The sequence below is a fragment of the Platalea leucorodia genome (assembly GCF_965183815.1).
Source record: "Platalea leucorodia genome assembly, chromosome: W".
Taxonomy (NCBI): domain Eukaryota; kingdom Metazoa; phylum Chordata; class Aves; order Pelecaniformes; family Threskiornithidae; genus Platalea; species Platalea leucorodia.
This window is the reverse complement of record NC_138859.1, coordinates 11035463-11048658: the sequence shown is the minus strand read 5'-3', so window position 1 is coordinate 11048658 and position 13196 is coordinate 11035463. Positions and strand designations below refer to the sequence as shown.

General features: G+C 42.2%; 1 protein-coding gene across 5 annotated transcripts in view; it reads left to right on the top strand.

Annotated features, from left to right (window-relative positions):
- Window positions 1-13196, top strand: part of LOC309601815 (erbin-like) — a 122571-nt gene that overhangs the window by 37965 nt on the left and 71410 nt on the right. For all 5 annotated transcript variants that reach the window (XM_082334967.1, XM_082334966.1, XM_082334965.1 and 2 more), the window contains one exon: window positions 6041-6238. In XM_082334967.1, the coding sequence (XP_082191093.1) occupies window positions 6050-6238 (189 nt within the window). In that variant the 5' untranslated portion in view covers window positions 6041-6049. The remainder of the gene's footprint in view (window positions 1-6040; window positions 6239-13196) is intronic.

The window sequence follows — 13196 nt, the reverse complement described above, 5'->3', positions numbered from 1 at the left end:
AGAACCGCCCACTGTAGAAGAAGATCAGGTTCGAGACCATCTAAGGAACCTGAATGTGCACAAGTCCATGGGACCTGATGAGATGCATCCGCAGGTCCTGAGGGAACTGGCGGATGAAGTTGCTAAGCCACTATCCATCATATTTGAGAAGTCGTGGCAGTTCGGTGAAGTTTCCACTGACTGGAAAAGGGGAAACATAACCCCCATTTTTAAAAAGGGAAAAAAGGAAGACCTGGGGAACTACAGGCCAGTCAGCCTCACCTCTGTGCCCAGCAAGATCATGGAGCAGATTCTCCTGGAAACTATGCTAAGGCACATGGAAAATAAGGAGGTGATTGGTGACAGCCAACACGGCTTCACTAAGGGCAAATTGTGCCTGACAGATTTGGTGGCCTTCTACGATGGGGTTACAGCGTTGGTGGATAAGGGAAGAGCAACAGATGTCATCTACCTGGACTTGTGCAAAGCATTTGACACTGTCCCACACAACATCCTTGTCTCTAAATTGGAGAGACGTGGATTTCATGGGTGGACCACTCGGTGGATAAAGAATTGGCTGGATGGTTGCGCTCAAAGAGTTGTGGTCAACAGCTTGATGTCCAAGTGGAGATCAGTGATGAGTGGCGTTCCTCAGGGGCTGGTATTGGGACCAGCGCTGTTTAACATCTTTGTCAGCGACATGGACAGTGGGATTGAGTGCGCCCTCAGCAAGTTTGCCGACGACACTAAGCTGGTGTGGTGCAGTCAACATGCTGGAGGGTAGGGATGCCATCCAGAGGGACCTTGACAGGATGGAGAGATGGGCCCATGCGAAACCTCATGAGGTTCAACAAGGCCAAGTGCAAGGTCCTGCACATGGGTCGGGGCAATCCCAAGCACAAATACAGGCTGGGCGGAGAATGGATTGAGAGCGGCCCTGCGGAGAAGGACTTGGGGGTACTGACAGATGAAAAACTCAATGTGACCCATCAATGTGTGCTTGCAGCCCAGAAAGCCAACTGTATCCTGGGCCGCATCAAAAGAAGCGTGGCCAGCAGGTCGAGGGAGGTGATTCTGTCCCTCTACTCTGCTCTGGTGAGACCCCACATGGAGTACTGCGTCCAGCTCTGGAGTTCTCAGCACAGGAAGGACATGGACCTGTTGGAGCAGGTCCAGAGGAGGGCCACAAAAATGATCAGAGGGATAGAATACCTCTCCTATGAGGACAGGCTGAGAGAGTTGGGGTTGTTTAGCCTGGAGAAGAGAAGGCTACGGGGAGCAGCCTTCCAGTACTTAAAGGGGGCCTACAGGAAAGATGGGGAGGAACTCTTTATCAGGGAGTGTAGTGATAGGATGAGGGGTAACGGTTTTAAACTGAAAGAGGGTAGATTCAGATTAGATATAAGGAAGAAGTTCTTCACCATGAGGGTGGTGAGGCACTGGAACAGGTTGCCCAGAGAAGTTGTGGATGCCCCCTCCCTGGAAGTGTTCAAGTGATACAAAACTTCACGGACACTTCTCCTCACAGTCTGAATCTCCCCAAGGGAGAAACGGAGTATTCAGAGAGTCCCTGAAATGAGACTCAATAGCAACGAAGTTACTGTTAAGCAGGTATCCTTTATTGTACTGCTGGGCAGCACTGGGGATTCTCCACCATAAGTGCTCCAACGAGTTGATGAATTTTTAGAAAATATATACTATACAATCATACATAGGATTTCTGGGCATTTGTTTACATAAACATGAGATTTCCAGGAACTTATTAGCATATGTAAATATCCGATTCGCATGTGCAGTCATCTCCCGTGGTGGTCTTCAAGTAGTCTTTGGGGGTCTTCAGATGAAGGCTCGTAGTCGTCTTCACTGTGCTCACAAACTCAGTCCTAGGATCACGTAGACGTTGTCCTTCAAGGCTATTGTTGCCATTCTTCTGTGTCTTCCTGTCTTCATGGTTCCGTGCATCTGTTCTCCCAAGGCCGAGTTGTCTGTAACGAGATTATCCCGGAGCCCCCCCTTATCTTATAACTATTCTTCTAGCTACTCCCTAAATCACATCAGACCACCCTCATGTCTAATAAGGTATTCACAACATCCTTAAATCACACCAGGGTGTCTTCTGATCTAATTAAGTGACTAAGGTATTTACATCTTTCTTGCTCTTGTGGTTTTTTTAACCCTTTCACAAGGCCAGGTTGGATGGGGCTTTGAGCAACCTGGTCTAGTGGAAGGTGTATCTGCCCATGGCAGGGAATTGGAACTAGATGATCTTTAAGGTCCCTTCCAACCCAAACCATTCTATCAATCTATGATAGTACCCCTTGATTAGTTTGGTCTTCCTTATCACTTCTGAAACTTGTCTTTGGTAGTTATAACAGTGGACTCTCTTCTGTAGTATATCCTTCCTTTCCTCCATTACAGTTTTTCTGCTTGGGCAACTGATCACAAGATAGGTAGACAGTGTGTGTGTGTGTGTGTGTATATTTATTTATTTTGCAGAAGAGTGGTGGTGTAGAATACTTGTGCCTATCCTGCTGCACCTCTTTCCTAGTATTGTCAGTCATCTCTGTTGTAGAACACCAATGCTAAACAACTCTTCATATATGTTTAGAAGTAAAATACGAACAAACATAAGACAAATTTGAACCAAATCATATTGCGTAGTTTCCTACATTTACTTTAATGCAGCTCTCTTGGTTCATTCTGTCTTTTGAAGTGTTATAATTAGATGTATGCTCAAGTTGGTCAAATCAATGGTTTTGGGCGGGTAGGCTTTTTGGAGAGGGTTGTTTATTTGATACTTAAATATGAGTTTGACTATTTTGGCTTGGGACATGAGCTGTGAGTTTAGATACTTTAACTGATGTGATAACTGACTGGAGATACAACCTTGCATTGTGATGTTGTACAGGCATTTGTTTATTGAGCCATGTTTCCAGTGCTGTGGATGCATGTGATCTTTTTAAAAGCCCTTCCTCCCTAACCCCCCCAAAATCTCAAGATCTCTTACAGAATAAAGAAATAAGTTAGGAGAACTAAATATGTGTGGTTTGCGTTGTTAGGCCTTGAGTTTTGTTGCTTCAGAAACTTTTGAGACCTGAGCAAGTAAGAGTAGGTATGAAAACAGCAGCCACTGAAAAAGAAGGGGCAAATGGTTTTACCAATGTAATGTATGCTCTTTTTGAGAGATTTTAGTGAAAAAGAGTATCTTATTTTTATATTCATATGAACCATCTAGTTAACTTTTTCATATTCTGGAAACAAAAACATAATTCTCAGAAGTTGAAACAACTCAACAAAGCAAACTTATTGATGGCTGCAGTTGGTATGATATAGGTGTGTCTTCCCCTGCCAGACCTCTGGTAATCAACTGTTGTGGTTTAATCCCAGCTGGCAACTAAGCGCCACCCAGTTACTTGCTCACTCCCTCCTGATGGGATGGGGGGAGAATCGGAAGTGTAAAAGTGAGAAAAGACAGTTTTAATAAGCAAAAGCTGCGCACACAAGGAGAGCAAAACAAGGAATTCATTAACTACTTCCCATTGGCAGGCAGGTGTTCAGCCATCCCCAGGAAAGCAGGGCTCCATCACGCATAACAGTTACTTGGGAAGACAAACGCCATCACTCCGAACATTCCCTCCTCCTTCCTTCTTCCCCCAGCTTTTTATTGCTGAGCATGACATCATATGGTATGGAATATCCCTTTGGTCAGTTGGGGTCAGCTGTCTCGGCTGTGTCCCCTCCCAACTTCTTCTGCACCCCCAGCCTACTCACTGGTGGGGTGGTGTGAGAAGCAGAAAAGGCCTTGACTCTGTGTAAGCAGTGCTCAGCGATAATGAAAACATCCCTGAAAACTAACTTTATCCCAGCCAAAACCAGCACATCAACTCACACGTACTGTCTCTGCTTCCAGTCCTTGTTGTTTCCAAGGCATATGTTGTTCTGTTTATACTCCTGTTTGAAGATACTGCTGTTGGTGCTTCTTTTTGAAGTGGTGTGTTTTTTTCCATGGCTCTGCAGATCACTGAAATGATATAACAAAATGAGACAATATTTCTTTTTAATAAATGCTTTTTTGTTTGTAAATGTTGGCAGTGGAATTTCTCTTGTGTCTTCATGTGCAGCCTCTGAGGCTTGGAGAAAGCGTGGGTAGCTCTGACTCAGTGAGTACGTCAGCTTCAGTAGCATCTTTGGCATCTGGCTGTGGGTGGCTGGAGGATGCTATGCTGGAGCCTGTTCCTGTGGAAGAAGCAGGAGGAGGTTATGCTGTTTCTTTTGTTGACTTTCCCATTCTGTGGAAATCCCCAGCATGGAATTTGCAGTCTCTAAATGCTTTGCCTTGCAATACATTTAAATATTCTTATTTTTAGATCACTTTTTATTTAAATAACAAAGATGGAGTTTTATGGAAAGCGTTAAGTGTGTTGATACATAATCAACACTGTAATAAAATCCTAGCAACATTAATACGCTGTTAAAAAGTCTTGACATCCTATCATCTAATGAAGAGTTTTATTCCATCCTTTTAATGGTTGGATGTAGAATCTGACTGTATCCAGCCTTCTGTTTAGTGAAAACACTGAAGTACAGCAGCCCCTCAACCTGTTTTCGTATAAATTAAACATACTGTGAAGTACTTGAAAAGTTAGCTGCTCATAGATGAAAATTCAAGTGTATGACCTTTTTTCATGTCTTAGTAAGAAGAGTGGTCTTGCAGCCTGTGACTTCGTATAGCGCAGTGGCCACGGTATTTTATTTTCTCCCCGTATTCTTAACATACTCTGTATGTTGAAGTGGAGTCTGCTAAATGTGTCTGAAAGACTTCTTTTGCACTTGGAGAAGAAAGTTTCCTGTCACTAATCCAGAAGTTGAAATAGAATTTCTGCAATTCAAAAAAAAAAAATTGGGTTTAAAAAAAAAAAAAAAGTATATTTTAATTTAGAGTGTTGGTAGTTTGACTAAGAAAATAAATATTCAGTGCTGTTTGGAAAAGTATGTATTTTTAGACCAGTTTCCTGAGGAAATGAAGCTTATGTGATCGTGTTGTCTGTCTGCGTGTGTTGGTCTCTTCCTGAAAAATTGAGCCTATCATTTGATTTCAGAGAAACTTGAGGTAACGTTTTGAAGATAATTGTTTCTGAATTTTGTGAAAATTGATTGCTAATTAGAGGAAAGAGACCTAAACTTGTGCTCTTGCTGAGGAGAAAGGAGGCAGAACGTGGCTGGTGTATGTGGTCAGTAATCGGCTAGCCAGTTTGCACCATTTAGATTTGCTCTCTCCTGCTGAGGAGGAATATTATAGAAGCCATGGAGAGTAGAGGGGACTGTTGTAGCAATGACTGAGTTTAGAGGAAGATACATTTCCATAGCAAGGTGAAGCTTCATTAGTTCCAGTGTGCACAGCAAGATGTGTTGAAGTTTTCCAAACTGAACGGAATTGCAAAAATTGAAGAAACTTCTTTATCTGTGCACTTGGAAACCTTTCCTTTTAAACTGTAGACAGAAGAGTTGGTAGAAACCATGCTGGTTCTTTGTATTTGTATTCTGTCTTCAAATGAGGGATTTGAAATTAAGGTACATGAATTTAATCTTAGTCATCACAAAAAAAATTTACTTTTCCTAAAGCTAAGTTTTAATGCTCTGTAGAGGGTGGATTTTGTTATATTAAGCAAAAATATCATCCCAATAACCTTTGTAAAGGTAAGGATAAGCTATGTTGTAAAAACACAATTGATGCTTCAGAACTGCTGCTTCAAAATTTTCTGTTTCTCTGCAATGTAGGGATGTGTTGGGTGACCAGTTTACAGGCTAAATTTTTACTTCATCCTCTGGGGTCTGTAGGTGTTTTTTTACCACACTTAATACCACTACAGATCTGTTGTGTTTAAAAGAAAATAAATTCTCTCTCTTCCCCCCCCCCCCCCCCATATGTGTATACACACATGCACATACATGCAGGTACAGTACTTTATTTAGCAGCCAGGGGAAGTTTGAGAAGCTGCCCACATAAGTATTTCTGAAGTTGTCTTGTTGGTTTTTAAATGGACCAATTTGTGTTTTACAGTGCCTGAAAATGACAACAAAGCGGAATTTGTTTATGCGGCTGGTGCCATGCCGCTGTCTGCGTGGAGAGGAGGAAACAGTCACTACACTTGATTATTCTCACTGCAGCCTGGAACAGGTGCCTAAGGAGATTTTTACTTTTGAAAAGACCTTGGAAGAGCTCTATTTAGATGCTAATCAAATCGAAGAGCTTCCAAAGGTATGTTGGGTAGTTTTCCTTTTAGTTATACTTATTAATTCTGTTACTTCATCAGCATTGTAGAAGCTGATAGTGTCTAGTTTCCTGGTTCAGCTTTTAGGCTGCAGTTTGCCAAATACTTTTAAGTAAGTGTTGGTCCCAGAAGAAGCAACCCTGGTAGAAGTAATGTTTATGCATTCTAGCTTGACTAGTTTGCTGTACTGAAATGGGATGAAACTGCTTAAACAACTGATCCAGCCCAAGAGAGGTACCTAACAGAAGAGGCAGGCTAATTTATTTCTGTGGCAGTTTCTGCTCAAATTGACTAACTGTATTCAACAAATTGTTGCATTATTTTGAATCTCTGATAACACATGAAGATTATTAGAAGAAGCAAGATTAATGGCTTGTTCAGATCTCTGTGCCCACTAAAGACAACTACAGTCCAAAGTATCTATTCACTTGAAGTCCTAATTCTTCTTTGGTATGTACTGAAGAGACTTTCTGAAGTATTTCAAATTACTTAAGTTCAAAAACTAGAGAGCTGGAATGTCACTTTGACATCTTTATTATAGAAATAAATATTTGTTGTTGGCTCTGAAATCGGAGGACAAACTGCACACTGAATTAGAATCATAGAATTGTTTAGGTTGGAAAAGACCCTTAAGATCATCGAGTCCAACCGTTAACCCAGCACTGCCAAGTCCACCACTAAACCATGTCCTCGAGCACCACATCTACCCATCTTTTAAATACCTCCAGGGATGGGGACTCAACCACTTCCCTGGGCAGCCTGTTCCAGTGCCTGACAACCCTTTCAGTGAAGAAGTTTTTCCTAATATCCAACCTAAACCTCCCCTGGCACAACTTGAGGCCATTTCCTCTCGTCCTATCGCTTGTTACTTGGGAAAAGAGACCAACCCCCACCTCGCTACAACCACCTTTCAGGTAGTTGTAGAGAGCAAAAAGGTCTCCCCTCAGCCTCCTCTTCTCCAGGCTAAACAACCCCAGTTCCCTCAGCTGCTCCTCGTACGACTTGTTCTCCAGACCCTTTACCAGCTTTGTTGCCCTTCTTTGGACACGCTCCAGCGTGAGGTGCGGCCTCACCAGTGCTGAGTACAGGGGGACAATCACTTCCCTAGTCCTGCTGGCCACACTGTTTCTGATACAAGCCAGGATGCCATTGGCCTTCTTGGCCACCTGGGCACACTGCCAGCTCATGTTCAGGCGGCTGTCAACCAACACCCCCAGGTCCTTTTCCGCTAGGCAGCTCTCCAGCCCATCCTCCCCAAGCCTGTGGCGTTGCATGGGGTTGTTGTGACCCAAGTGCGGGACCCAGCACTTAGCCTTGTTGAACCTCATACAATTGGCCTGGGCCCATCAATCCAGCCTGTCCAGATCCCACTCCCACCCAACTTGGTGTCATCTGCAAACTTACTGAGGGTGCACTCGATCCCCTCATCCAGATCATTGATAAAGATATTAAACAGAACCGGCCCCAGTACTGAGCCCTGGGGAACACCACTTGTGACCGGTCACCAACTGGATTTGACTCCATTCACCACCACTCTCTGGGCTCGGCCATTTAGTAGTTTTTTACCCAGCGAAGAGTATGTCCGTCCAAGCCATGAGCAGCCAGTTTCTCCAGGAGAATGCTGTGGGAGACGGTGTCAAAGGCCTTACTAAAGTCCAGGTAGACAACATCCACAGCTTTTTCCTCATCCACTAAGCGGGTCACCTTGTCATAGAAGGAGATCAGGTTAGTCAAGCAGGACCTGCCTTTCATAAACCCATGCTGACTGGGCCTGATCACCTGGTTGTCCTGCACATGCCGTGTGATGGCACTCAAGATGCTCTGCTCCATGACCTTCCCTGGCACCGAGGTCAGGCTGACAGGCCTGTAGTTCCCTGGATCCTCCTTCTGGCCCTTCTTGTAGAGGGGCATCACATTTGCTGACCTCCAGTCAGCTGGGACCTCCCCGGTTAGCCAGGACTGCTGATAGATGATGGAAAGTGACTTGGTGAGCATTTCTGCCAGCTCCCTCAGTACCCTTGGATGGATCCCATCTGGCCTCATAGACTTGTGTGTGTCTATGCAGTGTAGCAGGTTGCTAACCATTTCCCCTTGGATTATGGGGGCTTTATTCTGCTCCCCATCCCTGTCTTCCAGCTCAGGGGGCTGGGTACCCTGAGATCAACTGGTCTAACTATTAAAGACTGAGGCAAAGAAGGCATTAAGTACCTCAGCCTTTTCCTCATTCCTTTGTCACTATGTTTCCCCCCGCATCCAATAAAGGATGGAGATTCTCCTTAGCTCTCCTTTTGTTGCTAATGTATTTGTAGAAACAGTTTTTGTTGTCTTTTACAGCAGTAGACAGATTAAGTTCCATTTGGGCTTTGGCCCTTCTAATTTTCTCCCTGCATAACCTCACGACATCCTTGTAGTCCTCCTGAGTTGCCTGCCCCTTCTTCCAAAGGTCATAAACTCTCTTTTTTTCTTGTGAGTTCTAGCCAAAGCTCTCTGTTCAGCCAGGCTGGTTGTCTTCCCCATTGGCTTGTCTTTCAGCACACAGGGACGGCCTGCTCCTGCACCTTTAAGATTTCCTTCTTGAAGAATGTCCAGCCTTCCTGGACTCCTTTGCCCTTCAGGACTGCCTCCCAAGGGACTCTGTCAACTAGGCTCCTGAACAGGCCCAAGTCTGCCCTCCGGAAGTCCAAGGTAGCAGTTCTGCTGCCCCCCCTCCTTACTTCTCCAAGAATCAAAAACTCTTATCATTTTGTTATCACTATGCCCAAGATGGCCTCCAACCATCACATCACCCACCAGGCCTTCTCTGTTCGTAAACAGCAGGTCCAGTGGGGCCCCTTCCCTAGTTGGCTCCCTCACCAGCTGTGTCAGGAAGTTATCTTCCACACCCTCCAGGAACCTCCTAGACTGTTTCCTCTCTGCTGTATTGTATTTCCAGCAGACATCTGGTAAGTTGAAGTCCCCCACGAGAACAAGGGCTAGCGATCGTGAGACTTCTCCCAGCTGCTTATAGAATACTTCATCCACCTCTTGACAGTACATTAGAGAAAAGAATGAGACTTTGTGCCAGTGAGGCGTTTGGGAAGTACAAAATGATCATTACTATAGACTTGTTTCCACTGCTGGGTCCTGCCTTGATGGAATTAAAGACTTAATAGATTAAAGACTTAATATTTAAAATTCTTTTGTCACAGTTATGTGCAAATCTTTGCTGTCGGGGAGGACAACTGTAGAATGCTTTGTTAGATTTTTTGGAAAGTTTCCTATAACTGCTTCAGGTTTTGCTGGCTTGGATTTTTTGAAAGATAAATGAAACTAATAAGGAAATAACTGTCAAGTTACTATCCTGAAACTGCTTTATCAGAAGCCCTGGATTCCAGTGAAGCTGACTTAAACCAGCTGAGTGCTTTTGAAACTCCACCCTTAAATGCTCCTGAGAAGCCATCAATGAAAATTCGTATTTGTACGTTGAATAGAGCTAATAACATGTTAGTTAAAACTAGACATTTTGTCTGTCTGTCTGCAGTTTAGAACTTCAACTGTTTTATTTTTCTCTTCTTTACTCTAGACTTAGACACTTTAGGTTTTAGTAGCTTGCTTCTAAAGACTTTGTATCAGTGTTTGAGATTTTTTCAGATAATTCCAGAACTTCATTCCTGTCTCTTATTCTTTATTAAAGAAGACTAAAATTGAATGCTTAAACAGACTAGAATACTTTTCTTAGCTAAAAAATTAAATCTTCTGAACTTTTCTTGCGTTAAATTTCTAATTTTATTTCCCAAATCATAAGAACTAAGCAGTTATCTTCCAAACTGATAGTTCTCTTAAAAAATTCCTTTTAGTAATCTTAAAAGAGGAAGAAAGACTGTACTGTAGTGATCAAATGAATGCATGTTGGTGTTCTAGACCAGAAAAGGCTATTAGTCTGTTTTGTCTTCCTTTTCTGTTACATGCCATTTGATTTCATTAATCAGTTCCTATATGAAATCCAGTTTTGATATGTGAGTAAACTGAAAGGTGGGCAGTCTACCACTTGCCTTGATCTAGTCTAAGATTAAATTATCCACACAATTAGAAAGACTGCTTGAACATCTGTATTTTATTCCTTTTTGGTTTTTTTGTGTTGGGGGGGTTTTGGTTTTTGGGGGGGTTGTGTGTTTGGTTTGTTTTTTGGTTTGGTTTTTTTTTTTTTTTTTTTTTTTTTTTTTTGCTGGACCGCAGGGACCTGTAATACCTTACACTTTGTGTTAATGTATTTGTACACTGTAATAAGTCATCTTTATAGGTTTATTTTTGAGAAGCTAAGCATTCTTTTCAGCTTTTAAGTCATTTTGGTCATTATTTTTTAGTACCTTTTCAACTTTCATGAGGGAAAAAACCCCACATGTCAATTCAAATACTATAAAGGAAACAGGAAGAGAGATTAGGGAGTAGTAAAGACATAGTAAAAATGTTTTATTTAATCATTTGATAGAAACTGTAATCTTAAAACTATCCATAGAAGGGTCCATAAAGGAAGGCCTGTAACATTTTTGTCCTGGTTTTGGCTGGGATAGAGTGAATTTTCTTCTTAGTAGCTGGTCTAGTGCTGTGTTTTGGATTTAGGATGAGAATAATGTTGATAACACACTGATGTTTTGGTTCTTGCTGAGTAGTGCTTACACCAGTCAAGGACTTCTCAGCTTCCCATGCTCTGCCAGGTGCACAAGAAGCTGGGAGGGGGCACAGCCAGGACAGCTGACCCAGACTGGCCAAAGGGCTATTCCATACCATATGACATCATGCTCAGTATATAAGCTGGGGGAAGAAGAAGGAAGGGGAGGGACATTGGGCGTGATGGCGTTTGTCTTCCCAAGTAACCGTTATGCGTGATGGAGCCCTGCTTTCCTGAGGATGGCTGAACACCTGCCTGCCGATGGGAAGTAGTGAATGAATTCCTTGCTTTGCTTTGCTTGTGTGCACGGTTTTTGCCTTACCTATTAAACTGTCTCTATCTCAACCTACTTTTACTCTTCCGATTTTCTTCCCATCCTGCTGGGGGGAGGGAGTGAGCAGCTGCGTGGTGCTTAGTTGCTGGCTGGGGTTAAACCATGACACATTTGAAATGATCCTAGCTGATTTGGAGCCAGAGTTTCAAGCTGTGTATTCCTTTTCCCTAACCCAAGCTTACTTAGTCTTTCAACTCTGAAAAAGGCTTCTAATTAAGACATCCTCTCAGATGAAGGGTGTGGTGCTTATTAGGCTGTCTCCAGCTTTCTGAGGCCTGATTAAGAAAGTCTCACCCTTCCCTTTTGCTCTTTGCCCCAGTGGTGTGTTCTTATTCCTCTTTTGCAATTTGCCCTCTGTATGCCACAACACAACTGTTTTTGGACGGTCTTGGCAACCTGATCACTGAAATGGCCTGTTAGTGTATGTGTCTGGCTTTGGTTTTTTTTGTGGGTTTTTTTAATTGCCCCCAATCTTTTCAGAACCCCAACATACTTCAAAAATTGTTCTTGCAGTATAGCTCCTTAATTAAGTTGACTGGCCGAGGGTGCAGCATGAGCAAATTGTGATGGGGAAGAAAGATGGTGGTAGAGAAGGACTTCACTTTACCTGAAATGCTGGTGTCGTAGTCTCAGTTTTAGAAGTGACTGAGCATTTAAAATGCTTTCATCTTGTGTTCTAAATCACATCTGAAAAGGTACCCTGTTTATCCCAAGTGCCACAGTGTGCATTTGAGCTGAGAAGCTCAAAATGCAGCAGTTCGTTTTCCCACTCACTTTGCTGTTTGGAAGAAATTGGAATTCTGTAGTAAAATAGAGCTTGATTATATGACTTTTCGTGTTTACTACCAGTAATGATGATCTACTTAATCACTGAATATGCAAACATTAAAAAACAATAATAACAAAAGGAACAGCTACAAAGTCAACACCCTACAAAACTCCCCTTCACCTTCCTCTTTTCCTTTAGGGATCTTGCAATTCCTTGTGCTGCATTTGTTTTCACCTGACTAATTAGGGAAATTTCTAATGATTCCAGGAGTCCAGATCACTGTTTTCAGGGATGAGTTTTAAGTATATATTCTTGCTCATCAAAGTTCTCATTCCCATGTAATATCCTAAGGTAACTTTAACTCTTCAAAGCCTTAATGATATCAACTAGTTCTAACAGGTGCACATTTTTGAGGATTTGAAAACATCAGTAGGCAAGTTAAAGCTCATTCCTTGAGCTATCCATCTTGCTAATTTGTCTGCTTTTGTTCTGGGGTGGTATATGCAAACATTAAATGAATGAGGCTTGTTCAGTGGTTTGTGGTTGAAATAATGGCCTCGTAATTGAGAAAGACCCAAGAAATTTCAGTTGAACTGAACCTGTTGCTAGGACATTGATTTGGATAATTTTTTTTTAGTCATAGACTACTTCCTGGTTTTGTCTGATCTTTTCTCAGAATTCTGTAAGAAAAGAACACTAAGCTCAGGTATTTATGAATGATCTTATCCAAAATTGTTGGGAAAAGACTATTTCATCACAAATTGTTCAGTTAAACCTTTTCATCCACTTTCTTACAGATGTTTATTTTATACTGTCTATAAGCTTTGAGGATCATTTGAGCATTTTTTTCTTCTGTTCCAGTAATATTACTTGCCCTATTTTGTCAATTTGTGAAGCTTTGGGTAAGAATCTCAAGGTACCTTGCATATAGGAAGAGATCTGGCTCTGAGTTAATATTTGATACAAATTTATAACACATATGCATACAGAAGAGATTATAGAGTTTGCTATATCCTTAGATCAAACTTTCACTAGTTTTCATCATAATTTTGTTGGATTTTGGTGTACTTGAGCTAGGAAGCATGGAAGGGGAAAACACCCAAAGCTTCTTGTAAGATATAATGGAATAAAATTTAAACCTTTAGAGAAGATCAAATTCTGTGTTCTGGAACTATTTGACTTTTAAAAATGTAT